This window comes from Plectropomus leopardus, chromosome 3 (assembly GCF_008729295.1).
Source record: "Plectropomus leopardus isolate mb chromosome 3, YSFRI_Pleo_2.0, whole genome shotgun sequence".
In the NCBI taxonomy this organism is placed as follows: domain Eukaryota; kingdom Metazoa; phylum Chordata; class Actinopteri; order Perciformes; family Serranidae; genus Plectropomus; species Plectropomus leopardus.
Window position 1 is genome coordinate 37,720,128 of NC_056465.1, and position 26,150 is coordinate 37,746,277.

Sequence of the window (26,150 nt, forward strand, 5' to 3'; positions counted from 1 at the left end):
GAACTGGCTGACCAGTGGCGAGGCTCTGACCAGCTGCAGCAGGTTACTGGGCAGGCCGAGGCGCTGGAAGTACCACACCAGGTTCCAGAAGATGATGGAGTGGTTCTCCAGGAACTGAGGCTGAGCCAGGACCGCCTCGCCCTCGTTCTCCAGCAGACTCTCCAGCTCCTTCCTCAGGACCAGAGGGCTCAGGTAGGCCACCGTCACCTGCGGGACGCCGCCCACCGACGAGCCCTAAAAGAGGCGGTGAGAGACCGTCAGTGGGACAGGAAGTACGGAGAAAAGAGAGGAGGAACAGAAACACGGAGAGCGTGCGGTTTTCTCAGTTTTCGAGGTGGTTCTGCTGTTCTCGGAGTAGCTGCTGGTCTCGGAGCTGGAGTCTTCACTCAGACCGTTACACTGGAGTCTCAGGGACGCCTCCTGAGCGCTGGGGGGCCTCACGGCGCTCTCCACCTCGTCCTCCACGTTCCAGTTAGTGCGCTCCACGCTGAGAGAAAAGGACAAGAGGAAGATTTCAAACGGAGCGATGTTAGCCGAGACTGTCTCCGGCAGAGCTGCAAATTCACCTCTGCCAAATCTGAAGATTTGGGTTTCATCTTTAGAATCACATCATCAGAGAAAACGCCAAACTACAGCCTGAGGGCGCCGCGACACGTCTGACGCACCGGTGTCAAGGGCCGTCCACACCAACCACTATAACTATAACCGTGAATATAAAATATAAATATAAATATAAAATTTAAAAAAAAATATAAATATAAAAAACATAAAATATAAATATAAATATAACCATAAATATAACTATGAATATAACAGAAACAAAGAGTTGATGGTGCCAAACTGAGCACTTTTGTTTTTTTAATCTTTTTATATATACATGCATATTACTGATGGGTATCGACCAACAGCTTCACACAGTTTTTTACACATTTCCAGGATTTTTCCAGGACTTTTCCAGGCCTGGAAATGACTACTTGCATATTTCATGACTTTTTAGTGCAGCACCAATATTCAGCCTTTCAGTATCAATATGTAGGAGTTTGGTTATAAATATTTTGATTTTTGATTTTTTTAGCGGTATTTTTACCCCGGCGCCCGTCTGAGGAGGAGGAGGAAACGGAGGGAAGAAAGGGAGGCTGTGATTGGTCGGTGCCTCTGCTGCGTCTCTCTGCTGGTTTCCTCTCTTCTTCTGTTCTTCGTTTTCCGTCTCCACTTTGCTCTCGTTCGCCTGCTGACGTGCAGAAAAACACCAAAAACAGACGTCGACACGGTTTACTTTCATTTCGCTTTTAAAGAGCACAAAGCGAAACACTGACGTACCTCTGCTCCTCCTTTCTCCGCCGGCTGCCTCTCCCCCACTCCTCCTCCTCCTCCTCCTCCTCCTCCTCTCTCCTCCCTCCTCCTCTTCCAGTCCAGGTTACTGGCGCTGATGCTGGACCTCCAGGAGCCGCCCTGCAGGTTCAACAAGGGATAACTGAAAGCTTTCAAAACACGGGAATGAACGTAATCAGCAACCTGTCCGGAAACTTCCTGCAAACGGTAATCAAAACTACAACAAAACTAAAAGGGAACTGATCTGAAAATTAGCTGCTGGGGTTTATTAGATATTATCAAAAAAGTGGGTTTTCAGAAAACTTTATTTATAACTCTGTTACTTATATATTTAAAATCATGCTGCAAAACAATTTAAACTATATACTACGTTATTTTCTTTTTTCTTCCCTGTCTTTGTGTTTTTTTCTTGTATCATTTTATTTATTTTTTCCAATTTCTTGCCAATTATGGAGCCATGTCTCGTGACGCTCGTGTCCCTCTTCACGTTTGTTTGTGTTTGTTTGTTTGTTTTTAGAGAAAACATTTTGGAAAACCCTCAGATTAAAAAAGAGCTCAACAAGATTATGAATCTTGTAATAGCAGCACACATTTCAGTCAAACGTCTTAAACTACTTCAGTCCGAGTCCAGGTCCAGGTCCAGGTCCAGGTCCTTACCTTGGCTGCAGAGGTTCTGCTGGGTCCGTGCAGCTCGTCCGGGCTCAGCAGGCCGCTGACATCCTGCTCCTCCTCGTTGTCATAGTCATCAAAGCGAATGCGGCAGCGCTGACCTTTGACCCACAGAACGACGGCCGGATAAACCAGACTGTCCTCCGAGTACACGGCCCGACACCGAGAGCCAGGTCTCCACTCCTGACACGGAGACGGCAGACAGACTCTGTCACGTGACTGAAGAGGGTTCATAATGAGAATAATAATATCAAATAATAATAATAATACTAAATGTTATTTCTGAAACGCTTTTCTAAACCAGAGTTTGTATACAATACCACACACTGTAATATACACACAGATGATACATACACAAGTACACAAGTACACAAGTACGCAAGCATACAAGTACACACACACACCCTCACATGATACCACACAAAGATAACGAGACGCCGGTGTGTTCGGGTGCATTTTTTCAGCTTTTTGTGCTGATTTGATGTTGCTTTCTGCTGTATCCCATGGTCTTCTGAAGTTTCACCCCGTGATGTAATAACAGTAATAATAACAGAAATAACAGTAATAAGAAAAACAATAACAGTAATAATAAGAGAAATAATAACAGTAATAATAAGAGAAATAATAACAGTAACAATAAAAGAAATAACAGTAATAATAACAGCAATAATAAGATGTTTTTTGTGTGTTTTAGAGGTTTTTAACAGGTGAAATCTCTTTCAGATGCACCGGCGGTGACTTAAAGGCAGCAGACCTGTGGAGGTCAGGGGAAACTTCGTTACCTGAGAGTTTGTTCCGTGTGTCTGCGGAGCGCCTTCTGCACTTCGGAGCGCGCTCACTTCCACGTCCTGCTGGTTGCCGTAGCCGTTGAAACGGACTCTGCAGCGCTGTCCGTCCACAGACACCACCGTCGCCGGGTACACCCGCCCGTCCTCCGACCACACCGCCCGACACTGAGCGCCCACCACCCACTGAAACACACACACACACACACACACACACACACACACACACACAATGTTCCTTACAGCTTGTATCATTAGTCAAGTTGTCAGATATTTTTAAAATCTTTATCTTGTGGCTTGAGTCTAACTATGGAACCACAACTACTTACCTTTGCTACCTTAAATTAATACTTTTTCAAGGGGTTTTTCTGGCTCAACGTTTATAGGAAGAAAAAAAAAATTGGCAATTTAAAAAAAAAATTTTGAGGAAAAAATGCCTTCCAAAGCATTTTTCTTGATCAAACAAAATGAAAAATAAAACATATTAAATAAAAAATACTATAAGAATTAGCAGAAAAAAGAGATAACGAAAATAATGCCGATTTTAAAAAGTTTTCTATCAAAAATTGCCAAACTTTAAAAAAAAAAAAAAAGAAAAAAAAGAAAATCACCATGAATTTTTAAGTGTGCCTTCCAAAGCTGCAGGCCTGAGGGTTTTCTGTAAAATCACTGAAAACATGAACATAAAATGCTGCCATGTACAGCTGTGTGCTCCTTGTGGGAAAACAGGGAGAGATGGAGTTTCAGGAGAGAAAATACAGAAACTTTACTACACACAGCTGATTTCCAGGATTTTTTCCAAAACTTTCCATGATATTTACTAATTCCATTACTTTTCCAGCACCCCCCCCAAAAAAACCCCAAAACACTCTGACCTGTCTTTGAGTACCTTTGAGTCTGCACGGGAGGATTCAGCTGCAGGCGGAGAGACCGTCTGTCCATCTGTCTGTCCGTCTTTGTCCCCGTCCTGCTGTCTGTCTTTGTCCCCGTCCTTCCGTCTGTCTTTATCTCTGTCCTGCCCCGGCTTCTCCCTGCTGTCCGTCTCCTCTGAGGCTACAGATTCTGTCAGTTTAACTTCCTGCACAGAAAAACACAAAAATACAACTTTGTTTTTCATTTATTCACAAAAGTGCCAGAAAAGGACCAAACAGACTCCATAAAAAAGCCACGTTTGTGCTTTCAAGAGCAGAATCTATTCTTCCATAATTATTCTTCCGTCCACTTTAGTCCAGATTGTGTATTTGAGTGTAATCAGTGAATTTGCAGCTCAGCTCCTACAATAAGTCTAAAATACACTGTGGAAACTAAATAGTTACATTCAGACTGTTCAGGTCCAAAAATGCTCCATTGAAACCCATTCAAACTGACATTTTTGATCCCACAGCCATCAGAGCAGAAAAACAGGACTTGTATTATTTCTGGGTGTCATTCTGGGCTTTTGACTCTGAATTTGTCATTTTGACTATTTTCCACCTGATGAGGTCATTTTGACCATATTTGGCATATGGAGGAAATACATGCTATTTCCACTAGGTGACCTGTCACAATCAGTGTAGCTGCTAAAGTATGTAGACAGGGCTGTCCACATACTTTTGGCCGCGTAGTTCTCCCAGTTTTTTCGGAGACGTTGCTGTCGGTGCAGTTTAACCTCAGCAAGCAGCAGAGAGAATCTGTAATCTGTAAAAACACTCCCACACACCTGAATGTTTTCATCTCATTTCTTTTAAAATGCTGTGACTCAGCTGGAGTCATCACTGTGAGGATGACTCACACACACACACACACACACACACACACACACACACACACACACACTCCCGGATGAACCACTCAGAAATCGATTGTTTCTCCTTCAACAATAATTTATTCATCAGGTTAAATAAACAGGTGGGTTCACTCCTTCATATATTACTCTGTTCCTTTAAATAAGCAGCTGTGTCGTCGGCGTCTGACGTCACTGACAACAGGAAGTAGAATTAAAGTCCCCAGTTCATGTGTGAGCGGACAGGTGAGCAGAGCACCTGCAGCTTCACCTGCTCCAGCTCCTCAGTTCATTGGCTCGGTCATGTGACATCCAGCAGTCACGTGACATCTCACTGAGACTCTCTGCAGGCCCAGGACCTGACGTCAGTCCTCCCCTCCTCTAACGGAGGCCCGGTCCGGCCTTCACGACTCGTCCGGTACCAACATCCCACGCGCCCTGGCCGATCAGTCACCCAGCAGGAAGGCCCCGGGTCGCTGCGATCCGGTCGCTCTCGTCACTCAAACGCCGTTATCCGTCTTCAGCAGAAGGACGGCTGTTTGGACTCGTTCTCACCGCTCCGTAGCGGTCTGACTCGGTTCGGTCCGGTTCGGCTCAGCGGTCCTGCATCTGCAGGCAGGGGACCCACTGGTTCCTGCAGCGGCTCTCCTCGCAGAAGCTGCTGATGCTCTGCAGGGCCGAGGACTGCAGCGGCTGCACCGGCGGGTTCTGCAGAAACACAACGGAGACGCACCGTCAGATGACCGCTAACGTCTGTTATAGTCTGAGCTCACTACTGTCTGAGTTTACTTAGAGCCACGATCAGGGCCACGATCAGGGCCACGATCAGGGCCACGATCAGGGCCACGTTAAAGAAAAACAGCCTTAAACTTTAGGTCATAATATTAGTCACAGACTGAGACTGAAAAGTCGAGTGATATGAGATAAAAAGCAACAAAGTATGAATAAATTATTAGAAGTGATGATTGCATGGTCAACATTAGAAGATGAAATCTTGAAAATAGGCTAGCTGCATATAAAAAGAGGATCCTACCATATTACCCAACTCTCCATCTCAGCCTGAGACTTCTCAATCTCGTAACAGTACGATTGTTTTTCTTGTAAATGTACGATTTTAATATCGTGACATTGCGATTTTATTCTCCATATCTAACATCATTTTTTCCGTAACGTGGCGCTTTATCCTCCGCGGTGATTTCTGCATGAGCACGTGTTGCATCAGACGGAGGGAGGCGGACTTACGGTGACAAGGATGCAGTGCAGGTCCCGGGGTTCGTTGCCGTTGCTGTCCTCGTTGTCCTCCTCCAGCAGCTGAGCGAGCCGCCGCATCCCGGACACGCGCAGGATGTTGATGTCGTTGTCGCAGCAGAAAGCCTGCAGCAGCGTGAAGTGGATCTGCAGCGCGATGTCGTCCTCATCCTCCTCATCGGTGGCGAGGACGCACAGGACCACGCTGTCAGGGTCCCTGCAGGAGGAGGACAACGAGGACAGCAACGGCAACGCGGTCAGAACATCGTCTCATAATAATAAATAATAATACATCTGATTAGTGATGGTAAAGGCTGCAAAGGGAAACCAGACTTACACATTCATGAGCTTGGCGGACTCGTAGACTCCCACAGTGAGACAGTCCTGCTCCTGAGCCGCGACCAGCAGCTCCTCCAGTGCCTGACTCACCGTCTCCATCCTGCAAACACACACACACACACACGGTCAGAGATGTGCTCCGCGTGCTGCACAAAGATACACTGACACCTCAAACATCTGTTCATAAACTCTGGATCCGTGTTCACACATGTGATCCGGGATCGGAATCTGGTCAACATCGTGATCTGACACTCGTGCTGCTGAGTGCCAGTGCGTAATTACGCATCGCTACCGGCCATCCGTGACTTACTTTTTTTCGGTGCTGTTGGAGCCGACGACCTCTTCCAGAGTCATGTTGAAGTCACAAAAATAATCCACAAACTCCAGGATAAGAAGAAGAAATATCCACAGCGCGAAGGCTGCTGCCGTCCCGTTAAATTCCCGGAATAAAGTCCCAACGAGCGGTAATCCAGATCGGTGCAAAGATCCGTCCAGAGTCTGGAAGAGCAGGTTCAGAGTTAGAGTCCGTACGCTGTGAGAGTGAGGAAGAAGCTCTGTACCTCCGAAAGCAGAAACTCTCTGTGTTTATACTGCCTGTGCGCGGGGGGCGGCACCCCGCCCGGCCACGCACCTCCTGATTGGCCCGCTGCTGTCAATAGATCCCCCGGACTCTGCACCCATTGGCTGAATGCGCTGCAGACGTCGGAGACCCCACGTGGGGCGGTTTCGGAGAATCCCCCCGCCCCCTCCTCTTCCTCCTCTCCCAGTTTGTTTACTGGGAGTTTTCTTTCTGCGGAGGAATTTCCAGACAAATCTCCCCGCGCGCCTCCTCCCACAGCGCGGGATCTGCCCCTGCTGCACGAGGACAGCTTCACCTGGAGCTCAGCCGCACCGAGAAGAGCCTCCACCGGACTGCAGCCGCAGCGCGCCCGAACTATCCCGAACACACACGAACACACTCGAGCACCCAGCAGTGACGCATAAATTCACCCTTTTTCTTTAAATGAGCTCGGTTTTTCTCCTGTAAAGTTTCTGGTGATTTTTTATATTTTTGGTGATATTTTTAATTGGCAGTTTTCTTTTTCTTTTGATTTTTTTTGCTCTTTTTTCATTTTTATTTTAAAATATTTGTAGTGTTATTTGGGGTATTTTATAACAATTTTCTTTTACTTAAAATTTAAAAATTCAAAATTATTATAATAACGCCACCGGGAGCAGGTGACCGGTCCGTGCCAGAGCACGAGCCCGGCAGGAGGCTGTTTTTAAGGCTGCCGGTTGAGCAACAGCAGAGTTAAAAATAAAAGATGGAGAGGAGCATTTTGATAAACACGAGGAGAAATTCACGAGACCATCAGATGACACTTTGGTTTCTGTTAAATTTCACACGCGAAGTGCAAAAGTCTGAGGCTCCAGGTCAGCTGCAGCTCTGCAGTTTTGCAGCTCTGCAGTTTTACAGCTAAAAATAAAAACTATCACCTTCTGTTATTTTTCTTTGAATAAACGCAGGCTGTCAGCGTGCAGCAGGTCGCCTGGTTCATGTTCCTGCAGGCCTCTGTGGTCTCATGTCCTGACCCCCCTCCCTGTAGGGCTCAGCGGGTCTCTGACGCCCCCCCGCGGCCCCGCGGTGTCTCTGCAGAGGTGAAACCAGCAGGACATGTAGGAACACGCTAGGACTCAGTGAAACCGGTTCCCCGAAGTGGGGCACAGGCAGAGGGGGGCTCCCGGAGGGGGCTGTTGTTATGGGGGCCCTTAGGGTCTTTAGGGGGGTTTCAGGGTCCATTAAGGGGGTTTTGAGTGCGTCAGTGACACATGAAGGAGTTTCTGCAGCTTTTTGAAGACAGTTTCACAAGTTTTAAAGGTTTTCTGAGGGAAGCGCTGCACACATTCATAGAAAACAGACCTTTAACCCTTTGAAACCTGGGCACATGGACTTGATTTCTTTCTGAAAGGAAGAAGGTAACAAGCAACTTTGGAAAACACAACCTAGAAATTAAAAAAAAAAAAAAAAAGCACTACAAATTAGCTGAAAATCATCCCCAAAAACAAGGAAATGGCCTGACAGACTACATTTCTTGCAGTCTGCTGGACATTTACTGCCTGGTATTGCATTTTCCTCACGTTCTTGAAAGAAATCAAATGAGGGTCCAAAAGTCAAAGTACCTGTGAAAGGCGCCTCAATGCAGCACAACAGAGTGATGTAGATCCAGGTTTCAAGGGGTTAATAATCAGATCGGTCGGACACAAAAACCTGCAGGTGCAACATTTCATATTTTATGACGATTTATTGATATGGAACCTGCAAGACTTTTTAATGCATAAAAGTACATTTTAAGGCATTTCTAAGGTAAAACATTAACGTTAAGGGACATTTAGGGTCTAAAACTAAAGTATTAGGTGTAAAATTAAGTAACAAAACCCTTAAGTTTGAGAAGCTTTTGACTGAAAGTGTTTGTTTTCTGGGAAGAGTTTAAGGGCTTTCAGATTTCCTCCTGGAGACTTTGAGTGGTTTTAAGGTTTTAAGTCTCTTTAGTGAGTTTAATCGTTTATTTTAGAGTTAATCGTGTATTTAAACAAATAATAATGTGCAAAATGAAATCAAGTTTGATTAGAAAGTCAAAGGGAGAAACAAAACTGACTGAATTCAGTCCAAATAAACACTCTTCCTCTGCTGATGAGGACGGATATTTCCTCTGATCCTCTGCTGCCACCTGCTGCATTTTCCTCATACACAGAAATTCTCCTTTGAAACCTGAAAAAAAACCGTGCAAGAAAGCAACGAGCAGTTTAACAAGAGATGGGTTTTTTTATTTTTTTTTTTTAAATGTTTATTAGTTTTATTAGTTTGGAATTGAATTGAAATTTAAGGACCGTTAAGTATTTCAAGATATCAAATGAGGATCAGGACTGTAAAAACTTTATTGATGCTTGTTTGATTGAAGAGTTTATTTAATGTATAAAAAATTCGGAGGAAAGTTTTCCTGCTGTTGGTTCTCAGCTTCTTTATCTCTAATTTGATTCATTCAGTAAAAAATAATTCAGTCACATGATTTGATTTGATTTAAATCAGAAGTTGTTTAAAGGGTCACTTTTATTAACCCTTTAAAGCTGCACATTAATGACCCTCTAATGACGACATGAATCCAAAATAAATCCATCAAACTCTGAAGAGCTTCACAGAGACACGGAGGCGTTGCTTCAGTGATTGATTATTGATGAGGTATCAGCAGTTAATGAGGGTCAAACTGCAGACTGATGGGGCTCATTAGCAGCCAATCACGGCGCTCGTTAATGAAAACACTCATCACATGACCTGGTGCAGCTCTGATCAAATCAATCAGTGATCCTGATCGAAACTGCCCATCAATGAAGAGCCAATAACCGATCATAGCTGATAGAAACTTTTAAAACCAAAAAGACAAAAATAGTCACATAGCATGAAAATGAACTTCAGTTAAAATTTAATCAAGTTTAAAATCTTTCAAGCCATTAAACAAAAGTGAGCGTTTTTTTTCAGCTGTAAAACTTAAGAATAAGATGATTTAAAGATGCAAAAGTAGAGTTTAAGGAACTGTAAATGCATAATAATTAAAATTGTACTCTTTGAAACAGATGTCTCTTTTCTTTTGCTGCTTTCAGATGCTTTTAACACGTATTTTCACCTTCATATTCTGAGCATATTGGGGCACTTTCCCTTAAAAACATAAGGAAAAAAGGCAATGAGCAGCTATGTAAATATTGTTCCACAAATTTCAAGAAATTAGAAATTAGAAAAAAAAGGGAAAAATATTCAGGGAAATATTTATATTTAATTAGATATTTAAAATTAGGTTACAAACTTTATATATTTTAAGCATTTATTTCAAGTCTTGTTTGACTGGATTTTCAACTTTCTTTTATTTGTATATTTTGCTTTTTGTTGTTTGTTTTTCTTTTTTTAATTTTATTTTTCAGATTATTTTCTTGTATTTTTTTTACTAATTTCTTGAAAATGTTTTGTTCTTTCTTTGTTCACCCCATTTTTTTTAACCAAATGAGGCCAGTTTGCTCAGGCATTAAAGGGTTAAGGGTCTTTAAGGTGTTATTTGATATTTTAGTGTCTTTAAATGTATAAAATTAAACAGGCTTTTATGGGGAAGGGTTAGGGTTAGGGTTATTCAGTGATTTAAGTGAACTGCATTTTTTATGAGAGTTTTCAGGAGTTTTTAAAGGATTCAGTTCTGGTGTGAAACTCGTCATCAATCATTCGAGTCTGTAACAAAGTGTCGATTGATTCATTGATGAGCGATCAATTTCATTTTATTGAAGTTAACACATAAGTTTAATGAACTGATTCACGGGGAAAAAAGAAAATATTCAGGTGGTAAATTTAGTTCCAGCTACTGTAAAAACTAAAATATTGATACAAGATTTTAAAAATATTCCTGTCAGGTCTTAAATGATGAACCAGTAAAAACGAATTTATGTTCAGAGCTTCAGTTTGACAGTTTCAGTTTGAGCGACTCTGTTTTTGAGTTCATGTGAGACTTTTAATCTCTCAGATCATAAATCGCAAGATTTAAATTCTGAGAACTTTTAATGTGAAACTAAATGTCCCTGTCATTAAGTTTAATATAACATCCTTAAATCACATAAAACATGTGATTTAAGGATGTTGACAGTTCTTTATTTATTATTTTTAGTTTTTTATGATGTTCATTCTGCACTTTTCATTTTAAGAGGCTTAAAGCATAAAGTCCTTTTTAAAGGAACTGAAGCAACTTTTATGTATCTGATTAAAGCTTAAAGGAGTCAAATTCAAGTTTAAGGAGCTTTCAGGCAAAGTTCAAAGGTTTTGTAAAAGTGTAAAATTGAAACTTAAGGTGTTTTTAAAGGTTTTTAAGATTAAAAATGAAAATTTAAAGTATAAAATGGTGTTGATGTTTAAAAGGTCATAAAATTAACATTCATGGGATTTTAAGGTATAAGATACGTAATAAAGAGTCTTTTTAAGTATTGAAATTAATTTGAAGTGTTTCGAGGTGAAACAGTGAGTTTATTGAGTGTTTTCCTGCTGCGGATTTAAAACATGTTCAACTCAAACTTGTTAAACTGACGAACAAACCGAAGCAAACTTTACAATCCACAAACCGACTAATTAGTTTAATGATTTTACAATACACACATCTGATGCCTAAATGTGTGTGTGTGTGTGTGTGTGTGTGTGTGTGTGTGTGTGTGTGAGCTCTCCTGCTGCTCCACACTCCCTCAGTCTTCAGTCTGCAGTTTTTCCTGCAGCTTCATTTCCATCTCACACGACCTTCAGTCTTCAGGTTTATAATCTGCGAGCTCATCTGACTCTCACAATACACACTTTTTCCTCCTTTAACAGTCAGACAGACACACACACACACACACGCACACACACACACACACACACACACACACTCTCAAATTCTCACCTTAATAGATATTTGATATTTGGACTGATGTTGGTTTAAAAAAATAATTTATGTAATTTTTGTAGTTAATGTCTAATATTCTTTAACGGTTGATTTTGAGAAGCCTATTTTGTGCGTAAAGCAATACGAATGTGTGCAATATTAAAGCGGACCCTAAGGGTTAATACACTGTAAAAAATTAAAAGAAAATAAGAATAATTCTATTTTATTTTTTGTCTTACTGGAAAAGATTTATTTTGAAAACGTGACCGGACGCTCTCTCGCTACATCCGGGGACCTTGACGCAGGTGTGTCGGTGTGTTCCGGTGCAGTCTGAAGTTGTTACCTGAGAAGATGTTTTCTCCGCGGTGAGGTCAGCCATGATGGAGCCGACGGAGAGCACGAGCGGACCCGCGGAGCCGGTACGCTTTCATTTATTGAACCTTTATTTCGTGACGGAAAATAACGGAAATGTGACCGTGAACCGCAGAGCTAACGTTAGCTGCTCGGTTAGCCGCCGCATTTCCGTTATTTTCCGTCACGAAATAAAGGTTCAATAAATGAAAGCGTACCGGCTCCGCGGGTCCGCTCGTGCTCTCCGTCGGCTCCATCATGGCTGGTTCACTTAAATCACTGAATAGTTTATCAAACTTTTTCTTTTTTCCCCATAAAAGCCTGTTTAATTTTATACATTTAAAGACACTAAAATATCAAATAACACCTTAAAGACCCTTAACCCTTTAATGCCTGAGCAAACTGGCCTCATTTGGTTAAAAAAAATGGGGTGAACAAAGAAAGAACAAAACATTTTCAAGAAATTAGTAAAAAAAATACAAGAAAATAATCTGAAAAATAAAATTAAAAAAAGAAAAACAAACAACAAAAAGCAAAATATACAAATAAAAGAAAGTTGAAAATCCAGTCAAACAAGACTTGAAATAAATGCTTAAAATATATAAAGTTTGTAACCTAATTTTAAATATCTAATTAAATATAAATATTTCCCTGAATATTTTTCCCTTTTTTTCTAATTTCTAATTTCTTGAAATTTGTGGAACAATATTTACATAGCTGCTCATTGCCTTTTTTCCTTATGTTTTTAAGGGAAAGTGCCCCAATATGCTCAGAATATGAAGGTGAAAATACGTGTTAAAAGCATCTGAAAGCAGCAAAAGAAAAGAGACATCTGTTTCAAAGAGTACAATTTTAATTATTATGCATTTACAGTTCCTTAAACTCTACTTTTGCATCTTTAAATCATCTTATTCTTAAGTTTTACAGCTGAAAAAAAACGCTCACTTTTGTTTAATGGCTTGAAAGATTTTAAACTTGATTAAATTTTAACTGAAGTTCATTTTCATGCTATGTGACTATTTTTGTCTTTTTGGTTTTAAAAGTTTCTATCAGCTATGATCGGTTATTGGCTCTTCATTGATGGGCAGTTTCGATCAGGATCACTGATTGATTTGATCAGAGCTGCACCAGGTCATGTGATGAGTGTTTTCATTAACGAGCGCCGTGATTGGCTGCTAATGAGCCCCATCAGTCTGAAGTTTGACCCTCATTAACTGCTGATACCTCATCAATAATCAATCACTGAAGCAACGCCTCCGTGTCTCTGTGAAGCTCTTCAGAGTTTGATGGATTTATTTTGGATTCATGTCGTCATTAGAGGGTCATTAATGTGCAGCTTTAAAGGGTTAATAAAAGTGACCCTTTAAACAACTTCTGATTTAAATCAAATCAAATCATGTGACTGAATTATTTTTTACTGAATGAATCAAATTAGAGATAAAGAAAGCTGAGAACCAACAGCAGGAAAACTTTCCTCCGAATTTTTTATACATTAAATAAACTCTTCAATCAAACAAGCATCAATAAAGTTTTTACAGTCCTGATCCTCATTTGATATCTTGAAATACTTAACGGTCCTTAAATTTCAATTCAATTCCAAACTAATAAAACTAATAAACATTAAAAAAAAAAAAATAAAAAAAACCCATCTCTTGTTAAACTGCTCGTTGCTTTCTTGCACGGTTTTTTTTCAGGTTTCAAAGGAGAATTTCTGTGTATGAGGAAAATGCAGCAGGTGGCAGCAGAGGATCAGAGGAAATATCCGTCCTCATCAGCAGAGGAAGAGTGTTTATTTGGACTGAATTCAGTCAGTTTTGTTTCTCCCTTTGACTTTCTAATCAAACTTGATTTCATTTTGCACATTATTATTTGTTTAAATACACGATTAACTCTAAAATAAACGATTAAACTCACTAAAGAGACTTAAAACCTTAAAACCACTCAAAGTCTCCAGGAGGAAATCTGAAAGCCCTTAAACTCTTCCCAGAAAACAAACACTTTCAGTCAAAAGCTTCTCAAACTTAAGGGTTTTGTTACTTAATTTTACACCTAATACTTTAGTTTTAGACCCTAAATGTCCCTTAACGTTAATGTTTTACCTTAGAAATGCCTTAAAATGTACTTTTATGCATTAAAAAGTCTTGCAGGTTCCATATCAATAAATCGTCATAAAATATGAAATGTTGCACCTGCAGGTTTTTGTGTCCGACCGATCTGATTATTAACCCCTTGAAACCTGGATCTACATCACTCTGTTGTGCTGCATTGAGGCGCCTTTCACAGGTACTTTGACTTTTGGACCCTCATTTGATTTCTTTCAAGAACGTGAGGAAAATGCAATACCAGGCAGTAAATGTCCAGCAGACTGCAAGAAATGTAGTCTGTCAGGCCATTTCCTTGTTTTTGGGGATGATTTTTTCAGCTAATTTGTAGTGCTTTTTTTTTTTTTTTTTTTAATTTCTAGGTTTGTGTTTTCCAAAGTTGCTTGTTACCTTCTTCCTTTCAGAAAGAAATCAAGTCCATGTGCCTAGGTTTCAAAGGGTTAAAGGTCTGTTTTCTATGAATGTGTGCAGCGCTTCCCTCAGAAAACCTTTAAAACTTGTGAAACTGTCTTCAAAAAGCTGCAGAAACTCCTTCATGTGTCACTGACGCACTCAAAACCCCCTTAATGGACCCTGAAACCCCCCTAAAGACCCTAAGGGCCCCCATAACAACAGCCCCCTCCGGGAGCCCCCCTCTGCCTGTGCCCCACTTCGGGGAACCGGTTTCACTGAGTCCTAGCGTGTTCCTACATGTCCTGCTGGTTTCACCTCTGCAGAGACACCGCGGGGCCGCGGGGGGGCGTCAGAGACCCGCTGAGCCCTACAGGGAGGGGGGTCAGGACATGAGACCACAGAGGCCTGCAGGAACATGAACCAGGCGACCTGCTGCACGCTGACAGCCTGCGTTTATTCAAAGAAAAATAACAGAAGGTGATAGTTTTTATTTTTAGCTGTAAAACTGCAGAGCTGCAAAACTGCAGAGCTGCAGCTGACCTGGAGCCTCAGACTTTTGCACTTCGCGTGTGAAATTTAACAGAAACCAAAGTGTCATCTGATGGTCTCGTGAATTTCTCCTCGTGTTTATCAAAATGCTCCTCTCCATCTTTTATTTTTAACTCTGCTGTTGCTCAACCGGCAGCCTTAAAAACAGCCTCCTGCCGGGCTCGTGCTCTGGCACGGACCGGTCACCTGCTCCCGGTGGCGTTATTATAATAATTTTGAATTTTTAAATTTTAAGTAAAAGAAAATTGTTATAAAAACCCCAAATAACACTACAAATATTTTAAAATAAAAAAATGAAAAAAGAGCAAAAAAAATCAAAAGAAAAAGAAAACTGCCAATTAAAAATATCACCAAAAATATAAAAAATCACCAGAAACTTTACAGGAGAAAAACCGAGCTCATTTAAAGAAAAAGGGTGAATTTATGCGTCACTGCTGGGTGCTCGAGTGTGTTCGTGTGTGTTCGGGATAGTTCGGGCGCGCTGCGGCTGCAGTCCGGTGGAGGCTCTTCTCGGTGCGGCTGAGCTCCAGGTGAAGCTGTCCTCGTGCAGCAGGGGCAGATCCCGCGCTGTGGGAGGAGGCGCGCGGGGAGATTTGTCTGGAAATTCCTCCGCAGAAAGAAAACTCCCAGTAAACAAACTGGGAGAGGAGGAAGAGGAGGGGGCGGGGGGGATTCTCCGAAACCGCCCCACGTGGGGTCTCCGACGTCTGCAGCGCATTCAGCCAATGGGTGCAGAGTCCGGGGGATCTATTGACAGCAGCGGGCCAATCAGGAGGTGCGTGGCCGGGCGGGGTGCCGCCCCCCGCGCACAGGCAGTATAAACACAGAGAGTTTCTGCTTTCGGAGGTACAGAGCTTCTTCCTCACTCTCACAGCGTACGGACTCTAACTCTGAACCTGCTATTCCAGACTCTGGACGGATCTTTGCACCGATCTGGATTACCGCTCGTTGGGACTTTATTCCGGGAATTTAACGGGACGGCAGCAGCCTTCGCGCTGTGGATATTTCTTCTTCTTATCCTGGAGTTTGTGGATTATTTTTGTGACTTCAACATGACTCTGGAAGAGGTCGTCGGCTCCAACAGCACCGAAAAAAAGTAAGTCACGGATGGCCGGTAGCGATGCGTAATTACGCACTGGCACTCAGCAGCACGAGTGTCAGATCACGATGTTGACCAGATTCCGATCCCGGATCACATGTGTGAACACGGATCCAGAGTTTATGAACAGATGTTTGAGGTGTCAGTGTATCTTTGTGCAGCACGCGGAGCACATCTCTGACCGTGTGTGTGTGTGTGTGTTTGCAGGATGGAGACGGTGAGTCAGGCACTGGAGGAGCTGCTGGTCGCGGCTCAGGAGCAGGACTGTCTCACTGTGGGAGTCTACGAGTCCGCCAAGCTCATGAATGTGTAAGTCTGGTTTCCCTTTGCAGCCTTTACCATCACTAATCAGATGTATTATTATTTATTATTATGAGACGATGTTCTGACCGGGTCTGCCCCCCCCCCCCCCCCCCCCCCCCCCCCCCCCCCCCCCCCCCCCCCCCCCCCCCCCCCCCTCCTGCAGCAGGGACCCTGACAGCGTGGTCCTGTGCGTCCTCGCCACCGATGAGGAGGATGAGGACGACATCGCGCTGCAGATCCACTTCACGCTGCTGCAGGCTTTCTGCTGCGACAACGACATCAACATCCTGCGCGTGTCCGGGATGCGGCGGCTCGCTCAGCTGCTGGAGGAGGACAACGAGGACAGCAACGGCAACGAACCCCGGGACCTGCACTGCATCCTTGTCACCGTAAGTCCGCCTCCCTCCGTCTGATGCAACACGTGCTCATGCAGAAATCACCGCGGAGGATAAAGCGCCACGTTACGGAAAAAATGATGTTAGATATGGAGAATAAAATCGCAATGTCACGATATTAAAATCGTACATTTACAAGAAAAACAATCGTACTGTTACGAGATTGAGAAGTCTCAGGCTGAGATGGAGAGTTGGGTAATATGGTAGGATCCTCTTTTTATATGCAGCTAGCCTATTTTCAAGATTTCATCTTCTAATGTTGACCATGCAATCATCACTTCTAATAATTTATTCATACTTTGTTGCTTTTTATCTCATATCACTCGACTTTTCAGTCTCAGTCTGTGACTAATATTATGACCTAAAGTTTAAGGCTGTTTTTCTTTAACGTGGCCCTGATCGTGGCCCTGATCGTGGCTCTAAGTAAACTCAGACAGTAGTGAGCTCAGACTATAACAGACGTTAGCGGTCATCTGACGGTGCGTCTCCGTTGTGTTTCTGCAGAACCCGCCGGTGCAGCCGCTGCAGTCCTCGGCCCTGGCTCGCGGGCAGGCTGGCGGGCAGCTCGCGGGCAGGCTGGCGGGCAGCTCGCGGGCAGGCTGGCGGGCAGCTCGCGGGCTCCGGTTCGGGCGCAGTTTGGTGTGAATGTGAAGGTTCAGCGGCGGTTTGTGGGGTTTAGTTCGTGTGTTAGCTAAAGTTTAGCTGCTTGCTAACAGTGAAATGGTCGTTGCGGCAGGAGGAGACGCAGACTTTCATCTCTGCGGCTGAAAAACGCCAAACTTCACTCACTGCGGCTTCTGACGACGCTTTGGACATTTTAAAGGTCAGTTTAACGTTTTATTTCCAACACTTTTATTATTTTTGATTTTTTCCAACTTCTTGTTTGAATAAAATGATTGTAAAACACGCTAAAATGTGAAGACTAAAAAGTTAACACAATAAATAATTACACCATCATTTCATCTATGTCAGAGTTTGTGTGTGTTATATTTTAATTGTTTAACTCTTTAGGGACCGTTTTTTATTATTACACTCACCCATAGTCGTCTGTGCACAACGTGCACTTTTCAAAATTAAGTTTGAAAGAATATTATGCATTAATAAATTATTTAACTACAAATGTTGTACTTTCATTGAGTTTTTTTAATTAACCAACATCAGTCCTAATCATGAATATCAAATATTTATTAATTGTTAGAACTTTAACCCTTTAAATGCCAGGTCTTTGTCATGATGCCGCTATGTTTTTAGATGAAATAATGAATGATGTCTGTCCTCCTCCTCAGTGTGTGAGTGTAGCTGCTGACAGTCTGGGATATGTCAGTGTGTGAGTGTAGCTGCTGACAGTCTGGGATATGTCAGTGTGTGAGTGTAGCTGCTGACAGTCTGGGATATGTCAGTGATCAGCAGCTACATTGACTGTGACAGGTCACCTAGTGGAAATAGCATGTATTTCCTCCATATGCCAAATATGGTCAAAATGACCTCATCAGGTGGAAAATAGTCAAAATGACAAATTCAGAGTCAAAAGCCCAGAATGACACCCAGAAATAATACAAGTCCTGTTTTTCTGCTCTGATGGCTGTGGGATCAAAAATGTCAGTTTGAATGGGTTTCAATGGAGCATTTTTGGACCTGAACAGTCTGAATGTAACTATTTAGTTTCCACAGTGTATTTTAGACTTATTGTAGGAGCTGAGCTGCAAATTCACTGATTACACTCAAATACACAATCTGGACTACATTTAGGACACATGCATCAACACACACACAGTTATCATAACATGGAGAATGAAAAGAGACTGAAATGAGACAAACAGTCCTTTAAGGGTTAAATTGAGTACATTTGTTATAATACTAATTTAATATAAGGTAACATAATAATGCAACATGCTACAAACAATAACACATTATCATTGAGATAAAACGAGATGATCCTTTTATTCATTTATTCAAAGAAAGAGTGCAAACATGAAGCATCAGTAAAAAAAACACACACACAATGTAATATAATAATAAGTAGGCCTTCATATTGGTAAAAAAGAAAAAATATATAATAATCTTTAAAATACCCAAAGCAATATAATAACAAAGTGAGCTTTAAAAAAGTATAATATCAAAAAGATGGTCTGGGAGGCTGATTTCACGTCGCTGAATGATGGAAGTATAGTTCTTGCATAAAATAACTCGTTAACTTTTGGTTTCACACAGTAAAATGAACGGCGGGCTCCCAGGTGGAAGTCGGGAGTTTCGCTCTTTTCTCCACGGTAGTTGCTGTTGGCGTCACAAACAGCTGATCCACTGACGAAGCTGCTGAACGGACTGTGATTCGACGTATATTTGATCCCAAACATTTGCCTCACTGCGGCGATATGTAGATAAGAAATAAGATCAAAATGAATTTGTTTAAAAGTGTTTCTGATTATCCAGGTGACACATACACTAAATGGCCATAAGTATGTTGTTCTTGGTCTGTTTTTATTGGTCTGATAACTTCCAGCAAAGGAAAATCTAATTATTGGTGTTTTAGACATTTGTTTTCTGGCACTCGGAGCACCACAGGGATCAGTCCTCGGTCCTCTAATGTTTTCTTTTGACCTGCAGCCTTATGTCAAATATATCAAATCAGTTTCCAACATTTTTATGTAGCTGATTCTCTTTGAATAATTTCATACAACTGAGCACAGCTGAAGTTTGGTTTTGGATTTGCTCTGTATGAAAAGTGTCCTGAAACAACTTTTATCTGGTGCTGATCTGGTGCTTTGTAAATTAAAAACTGACTTGACGCTGTGGTGTGAAAACTGATGACCTCAGTTAAACTCATAAAGACATTGTTATTGCAGATTTCCCCACACTCTAGTGTTTTCATGTACTTATGTAACATTTTATCTGCAAAAACATGTAAACCCTGCAGGACAGCTTTTATCACACCTGATGAGCTGACTGGAAACTGAAAATATTCCTGGATCAAAAACAAGCTTCGGCTGTTTTAAAATGCTGCAAAAAGACGTAACGTAAACACCCGCAGGGTTTATTTTAATCTGCAGGGACGTCCACATATTTTTGTCCAAAATCAGGCTGATGGCTGCAGGAGGAAGATGGTTACATGAGGAGTGTGTTGGCGGAGATTTTCACATCACCTCGGTTTCCATGGTGCTCTCTGCAGTGTGTGTGTGTGTGTGCGTGTGTGTGTGTGTGTGTGTGTGTTGGACTGACTTTCTTCTTCTGTGGTGGGAGCTGAACCTGCAGCAGATTTGTGATTTGCAATTCAAACACAAATTTCAGATTTCTAATAATTAAAAATCAACACATTAGAAAATGATGAATATTTTCTTTTAGTTTTAAAGAGCTGTTATTGGCAGATAAAAGAACTTATTTGCCAATATCCTAATATTTTTGCTGGAAATATTTTTGTATTCATTTTTTTAATGGGCAAAGTCTCAAGGAAGATTCAAATGTAACTCAGATGATGTAGAATCCATTTGTAGGCTACATATTTATCTGCAAAGCAGAAAATATGCATTTATAAAATGTAACATGCTCTTTTTTAAATAAAAAACAACAGTAATCTGTAAATCCTACGAATAAATATCATCATTTAAACATATTCTTACAGTTTTGTTTGGTTACAAAATGTTGCAGTAAATTTAACACTGTTTCGTTGTTTTTACAGTTTTGTGACGTCTGGATTTCACGGCACTCTGCTGTTAATTTTACAGACATGTTGTACAGAGCTGGATCAGCATCAGTTCTCAGATGCCATTTAGAAGTACTTAAAAGCTTTTCTTGGAAAGTTTGTGTCTGGATCACAGCGATCTGAACCGAGGCTGCTTTGACAAAAAAAAAGTAAACAGAACATTTGAGTTTTGAACAGCTGGACTCTGAGCGGGAACATCGCGTGCAGAGTGTTTCTGGCAGCGTCTCACTCATATTTCATCTGGAAGCCGACGAAGCAGCAGAGAACGGCGTGTTTCTGGCTCCTGGGACACTCCGAAGGTCATTTTCTGCTCTCTGCTGTTGGAGAACGCTGTAGGAGAACGCTGTAGGAGAACGCTGTAGGAGAACGTGGCGTTCCTCCAGCTGCGTGTTTGTGTGGAACCTGCTGAGCTGTAAACTGCAGCTCTGCACAAACAGCCAGCGGCCTCTGATGTCACTTCCTGCTGTCACATCCTGCTGTAACGGGGACTCCGCCGCTCTGATGACGCTGAAGGCCTGTTTGTTTTGGCAGTCGGCCCTGGAGGGGCCCCGCGGGGCTGGACGGGGCCACGGACACAGAAACAGTCCTGAGCTAACAACAACAAGCTGCTGCTGCTTCATGTCCTCATGTTCTCATGTCTTCATGTCTTCATGTCTTTATGTCCTCATGTTCTCATGTCTTCATGTCTTTATGTCCTCATGTTCTCATGTCTTCATGTCTTTATGTCCTCATGTTCTCATGTCTTTATGTCCTCATCTTCTCATGTCTTCATGTCTTCATGTCTTTATGTCCTCATGTTATCATGTCTTCATGTCTTCATGTCTTTATGTCTTTATGTGTGACTGTGTGTGTGTGTGTGTCTACATGTGTCAACAAAGAGTGAGACGTGTCTCTCATTAACAGACGTAGTTTTTAAAGCTCGTAAAAGATGGCTGTCATGGTAACCCAAACATCAACAGACAGAGCGAGGACTCACTGATCTGACACCAGCAACACAGAGACACACGGGGACGTCAGAGAGCGCAGGTCACATGACTTTAACCTGACAGACTCTCTGTCTCTGATCTGAAGGAGGGAACGTACCGAGCTGCACTAATCACCAACACACCCACACTCACTAACGTGTGTGTGTGTGTGTGTGTGTGTGTGTGTGTGTGTGTGTGTGTTCTCAGGAGGTACACCCTCTGACGTTGTCACCAGGCCTCAGCATGGAAAAATCAAACTTTTCTATAGATGAGATTTTTTTAGATTCTGTAGCGCTAAACAGCCAATCAAAGTGCTTGACACATAAAAACAAAAAGAATAAAAAACAAAGGCTGGATTGATTTGATAGATTTGATATGTAATATGTATTTTAAGAAAAGAAGTTAGACTGTATGAACCGGCTCTTGGGGCTTTTAATGAACTACAGGCTGCACTTCTGCATTTATGTATCACTCTCTGTCTCTCAAACTCACATCAAAATCCAGTCAGACTAAAAACTAAGCAGCACTGATTCAGTGTAAACCGAGAGTTTAATTCTCTTCTCAAATGTTTTCAGAAACATGTTTATTGCTCCGGTGCAGTGCATCCTGGTAGTTGTAGGTTTTAAGCCTCTTAAGTACCAGCATCGTTTTTCTCTGTTTTCTCTGCTCATGTAGCAGTTTCAGTGTCCTGTATTTGGTGTTTTAGCTGCTTAGGAGGAGAAGGACGGTAATTAGTGGCGCCACATCATTGCATCTCGGCAGCTAAGGAGCTGAAATTATCACGTTCACCAGGCTATCGTGTTTCCATCAAAGCTGAGAGGCGATAAAAACACGTGTTCATTCTCATTGCATTAAAAAGCCAGATGCTAGCGGGTGTTGGTGCATTTTTTCAGTGGGAATAAAGCTAACACACACACAGAGCAGGGCTTCTGCAGAGCTTCAGGCCGTCACTGTTTAGTCACACGTTTCAACCACGGAGCACTACTACAATTTGCAAATACTCAGGTGTAACGAATGATAGGAAGTGTGAGCAGGTTTGTGTTTTTCTATCTGCAGAGCTTCGGTCGCGATTATTCAGCCACATTTTGTAACCACGGAGCAGCAGTGACTCAGAAATCTTTGCAATCTGTGAAGTGGAGAGCTGTTCGTCTGTTTCCAGCTCACAGTGGATGAATCCTCAGACTGCCGTCACACTTTAACTTCCTGCTAACATCCAACTGTTAACAGGACGCAAAAACATCAACACCGGCTTTGATTTAGTTAATTATAACTTTATTAAATTCATTATAGAAGTACTTTATTTAACTTCCTTATAACCATATTTTATTAAATGTTGTTATAACATCAGTGTATTCAATATTATTACATGACAGAGCTGCTTTATTTAACTTTATTGTAACTGCAGCTCAGTCAATGATTTTTAAATTTTAGTTTTTGACATTAACTTCAAGGACATTAAAAAATATTGAGATACGTATCGTGTATCTTGATGTGGGTACAAAATATGACAATATTTTAAGGCCATATTGCCCAGCACTATGAGGAGTCTCTTTATATCAGTGAAAGACTTCTTTAGGAACAGTATTTTGGTAAAAGTACCAACACACACACACATACACACACACACACACACACACACACACACACACACACACACACACACCTTCATGTCTGTACCATCAGTTGCTGGCTGGAGAGCCACTGGTGTTACCACCTGAAAAACTTTAAATATTGACCCGCTGTTTGATCCACCTGCATAACAAACACTAGAGGTGCAGGTCCTGCGGGGCCCCGGGCCCTCGGGGGCCCCATAGACCCCATTTTCAGTGTGTATCATTTGTTTTGTGGTGATTTAATGTGTTTGTGAACATGCATCTGTGGACCAGTGGCTGTTGGGCCTTCAGGCTGATTTAGGGGTGAAAACCATAACCAAAGTGTTTATCTGTGTACTTTTGGACACACACACACACACACACACACACTGAAGGAGACAAAGTGTTTTTTTTAAAGGAACAACCTGTTTGTTTCTGAGTCAATGAGAGACAGAAACAGCAGAAGTTGTTCTATAACTGGATCGGTCCTGAAGTAATCATGATGTCTGTGATGCTGATGACCCTCCGTGAGTGTGTGTGTGTTTGAGTGTGTGTGTGTGTGTGTGTGTGTTCAGGAATAGCAGCTTTATTTTAGGAGAAACCAGAAGCAGCTCAGTGTGTCACACCAGCAGCTATTTCTGTTTGAGCATCCACGTCCAGCGAGGAGGCTCCCCGCTCGCATCCCTGCGTCACGTCGCCACGGAAACAGATGGAGCCCGCTGATTGGACCGCGCAGGCAGGTAGGAGTCTGGAGCCTTTACGGGCTGCCGCTACGTAGGGAGATCCTGCCGCCACGTCACTGACCATGTAAGGCCACTTTAGGATCAGTGGGAGGCTTCAGAGAGGGGTGAGTCACAGAGGGGGAGGAGAGGAGGAGAAAAGGAGAGGAGGAGAGGAGCATACAGTCAGATGAAGGATGAAGCAGTGAGAGGCAGAGATCGCTGCAACATCACAGAAAACACAACAAGATTCACCCAAAGAGTTTCAGATTTCTGACGCCAAGTTCAGGTTCCTGAAGGCGACACAGACGTGATGAACACTGACAGCTCAGCTCAAGATCTGTCATCTCTGAAAATAATAACAACAACAACAACAACAACAACAATAATAATAATAATAATAAATGTTGTTTCTATAATGCTTCTCTGATTGTTCATGTTCTAAAGTCGACCTGCTGAACCTTCATCATCACAAAAAACAACAACACACAAACCAGGAGACATACTACTTCCTGTGTGTGTGTGTGTGTGTGTGTGTGTGTGTGTCCTAAAGATGATTTGTAAAGTTATAAAAAATGTTGACTTTTGGTTTTAAAAGGAGATTTAAACTGATCCAGGAGATCAAACTTTACTTCTATCTGACAGAAATCAAATGTAAGAAATTGTACCAATATAGTCATATTTGGCCTCGTTCATCTGCGAGCGAGATTTCTATCAGCGCACAGATCCAGCACCAACATCAGCTCACTTTGCACTTATAAAAATGTGATCGAGCACTTGGAGCTCATAAAGACGATAAAAGGTGCATTCAGTGTCGATACTGCACGCCGAGGAGCGTGACAACGTGACGTCGAGGACCTGGGAATGAAAACAAGCTGGAATATTTTATCCTATTCCATTATTTTCAAAACCAAGTTTATATTTTCAACATTTCTTCTTTAAAGATACTGAAGCTCTTTTTGTTGAAAGATGTTGAAATATTCTTTTTCTTTGAAGGCTTCTTATTTCAAGATGTCTTTACAGAAATCTGTGTTTTCAGATTCTGGATCCAAAAAAAATGAGTAAAACAAGTGACATTTATTCAGTTTTTAACATTTCAAAAGAAGCTTCTCCTCGGAGTAATTTAAGGTTTTCTTCCTCTTTAGTTTGACCCGCTTTTTTTTTTTTCTGACTCACTCAGAGAGTCAGAGCGGCCTCCGAGCTCTGAGGTTTGGCTCCTGAATGGGTTGGGCACGCGCAGGCGGGGGGGGGGGGGGGGGGGGGTGGGGGGGGTGTGGGGGGGGTTGGGGGTTACTCTGCGGTGGGACGGGTGGAGGAGACGCCCCGCTCAGTAAATTTAGCCTCAGCTGGGTTAAAAATAACCGGCGGCGTCCAGAGGAGATATTTATAGTTGAGACGGTTTGAGGAAGAAAAAGCTCTCTGTTCTCTGCTCAGATCAGCTGCTCTCAGACTCAACATGAAATCATCTCTTAACTTGTCTTTGTTTAATAAACAGCTCATAAACAGTTAATAAATGGTTTGTAACACACTGTGATGAAGTTCTTTAATGTTCAGTATCTGTTTTTTGAAGACATGGTTTAAATGATTACAGCTGTTTAATCATCCAGACGTGTTGGTCTTCAGAAGCACTTTATAATAAGATGATGTCTGATATGAACGAATGTGTTTGCACTCGGCGTTAACGTGCTCATACAGCAGCTTGACTCGAGGTCACAGAGGTCACCGAGGTCACCGACTTCAGAGTTTCAAATCTAAACAGCATCAGTTTGACATGTACAGGAGTGTCTGAGGACCAGAATACAGACAGAGGCTCAGGTCGTGGTTTCACTTTTATTTTTGTCTGGAAAAAAGACGAGAAGACAAGCTGGAGGAGCTAGACGGAGCCTGCGGGCGGAGGACGAGCAGACGCCGGGCGGAGGACGAGCAGACGCCGGGCGGAGGTGGAAACATCAGGGGTTCAGCGTCTGCAGCCACATCTAGAAACAGCTGACATGACGTCACATCAACACCTCCGCACACGCAGGCTGTGTGTCAGGGGTTAACCTGCGGATCTGTACCAAAGTTCAGACAGAAAAGTGTGCAGAGCTCCTTTCTGTCTGTGTCTGACTGCGGATTACATGCATGAAGCCTCAGCACAGGGAAACTCTGCAGATGAGGAACTTTTATGTTACTAGAGTATTTTAATCTCATGCCACTTTCCTCTTCTACTCCACCACACTTCTTTACTGTTATTATATAACTACTTTACAAATTACGAGTTTTGAGCACAATAAACAGTGTTTTTATGGGTGCTATAAATAAAGTTATCATTATTGTTATTATTGACAGTCGTTAAAGCAACACAGAAACTGAGAGTGAACTTTGAATGAATTTCTTCACATTAAAAACCAAAAAAATCCAGCAAACCTGCACAAAAGAAATCCCTCAATT

The 26,150-nt window shown here is 42.2% G+C and overlaps 3 protein-coding genes across 3 annotated transcripts in view; 1 reads left to right on the forward strand and 2 right to left on the reverse strand.

The window, feature by feature from the left end:
* The window catches only part of LOC121941343, a 44,110-nt gene extending 31,940 nt beyond the window's left edge, over positions 1–12,170 (reverse strand). Inside the window, exons 1-9 of the mRNA XM_042484122.1 lie at positions 12,125–12,170; positions 3,676–3,864; positions 2,784–2,972; positions 1,990–2,184; positions 1,321–1,452; positions 1,088–1,231; positions 634–656; positions 316–487; positions 1–234 (exon numbers count right to left, since the gene is read on the reverse strand). The exon at positions 1–234 is cut by the window's left edge and continues 6 nt beyond it. Of these exons, the coding sequence (XP_042340056.1) occupies positions 1–234; positions 316–487; positions 634–656; positions 1,088–1,231; positions 1,321–1,452; positions 1,990–2,184; positions 2,784–2,972; positions 3,676–3,864; positions 12,125–12,166 (1,320 nt within the window). The 5' untranslated portion in view covers positions 12,167–12,170. The remainder of the gene's footprint in view (positions 235–315; positions 488–633; positions 657–1,087; positions 1,232–1,320; positions 1,453–1,989; positions 2,185–2,783; positions 2,973–3,675; positions 3,865–12,124) is intronic.
* LOC121941088 (growth arrest and DNA damage-inducible protein GADD45 beta-like) lies at positions 4,631–6,665 on the reverse strand. The gene is made up of 4 exons (XM_042483807.1): positions 6,446–6,665; positions 6,134–6,235; positions 5,791–6,013; positions 4,631–5,256 (listed from the first exon to the last, which is right to left on the reverse strand). The coding sequence occupies exons 1-4, from the start codon at positions 6,487–6,489 to the stop codon at positions 5,143–5,145; spliced, it is 483 nt and encodes a 160-aa protein (XP_042339741.1). The 5' UTR covers positions 6,490–6,665; the 3' UTR covers positions 4,631–5,142.
* A 3,639-nt stretch (positions 12,171–15,809) lies between the features above and the next one.
* LOC121941089 (growth arrest and DNA damage-inducible protein GADD45 beta-like) lies at positions 15,810–17,279 on the forward strand. Its single transcript, XM_042483808.1, has 3 exons — positions 15,810–16,046; positions 16,257–16,358; positions 16,519–17,279. The coding sequence occupies exons 1-3, from the start codon at positions 16,003–16,005 to the stop codon at positions 16,763–16,765; spliced, it is 393 nt and encodes a 130-aa protein (XP_042339742.1). The 5' UTR covers positions 15,810–16,002; the 3' UTR covers positions 16,766–17,279.
* The last annotated feature ends 8,871 nt before the right edge of the window (positions 17,280–26,150 follow it).

Bases quoted from the DNA above. Each gene is read 5' to 3' on its own strand.
- LOC121941088 (XM_042483807.1), bottom strand. From the start codon at position 6,489: ATGACTCTGGAAGAGGTCGTCGGCTCCAACAGCACCGAAAAAAA. The intron at 6,236-6,445 runs GTAAGTCACGGA...GTGTGTTTGCAG, and splicing joins TCCAACAGCACCGAAAAAAA to GATGGAGACGGTGAGTCAGG. The intron at 6,014-6,133 runs GTAAGTCTGGTT...CTCCTCCTGCAG, and splicing joins TCCGCCAAGCTCATGAATGT to GGACCCTGACAGCGTGGTCC.
- LOC121941089 (XM_042483808.1), top strand. From the start codon at position 16,003: ATGACTCTGGAAGAGGTCGTCGGCTCCAACAGCACCGAAAAAAA. The intron at 16,047-16,256 runs GTAAGTCACGGA...GTGTGTTTGCAG, and splicing joins TCCAACAGCACCGAAAAAAA to GATGGAGACGGTGAGTCAGG. The intron at 16,359-16,518 runs GTAAGTCTGGTT...CTCCTGCAGCAG, and splicing joins TCCGCCAAGCTCATGAATGT to GGACCCTGACAGCGTGGTCC.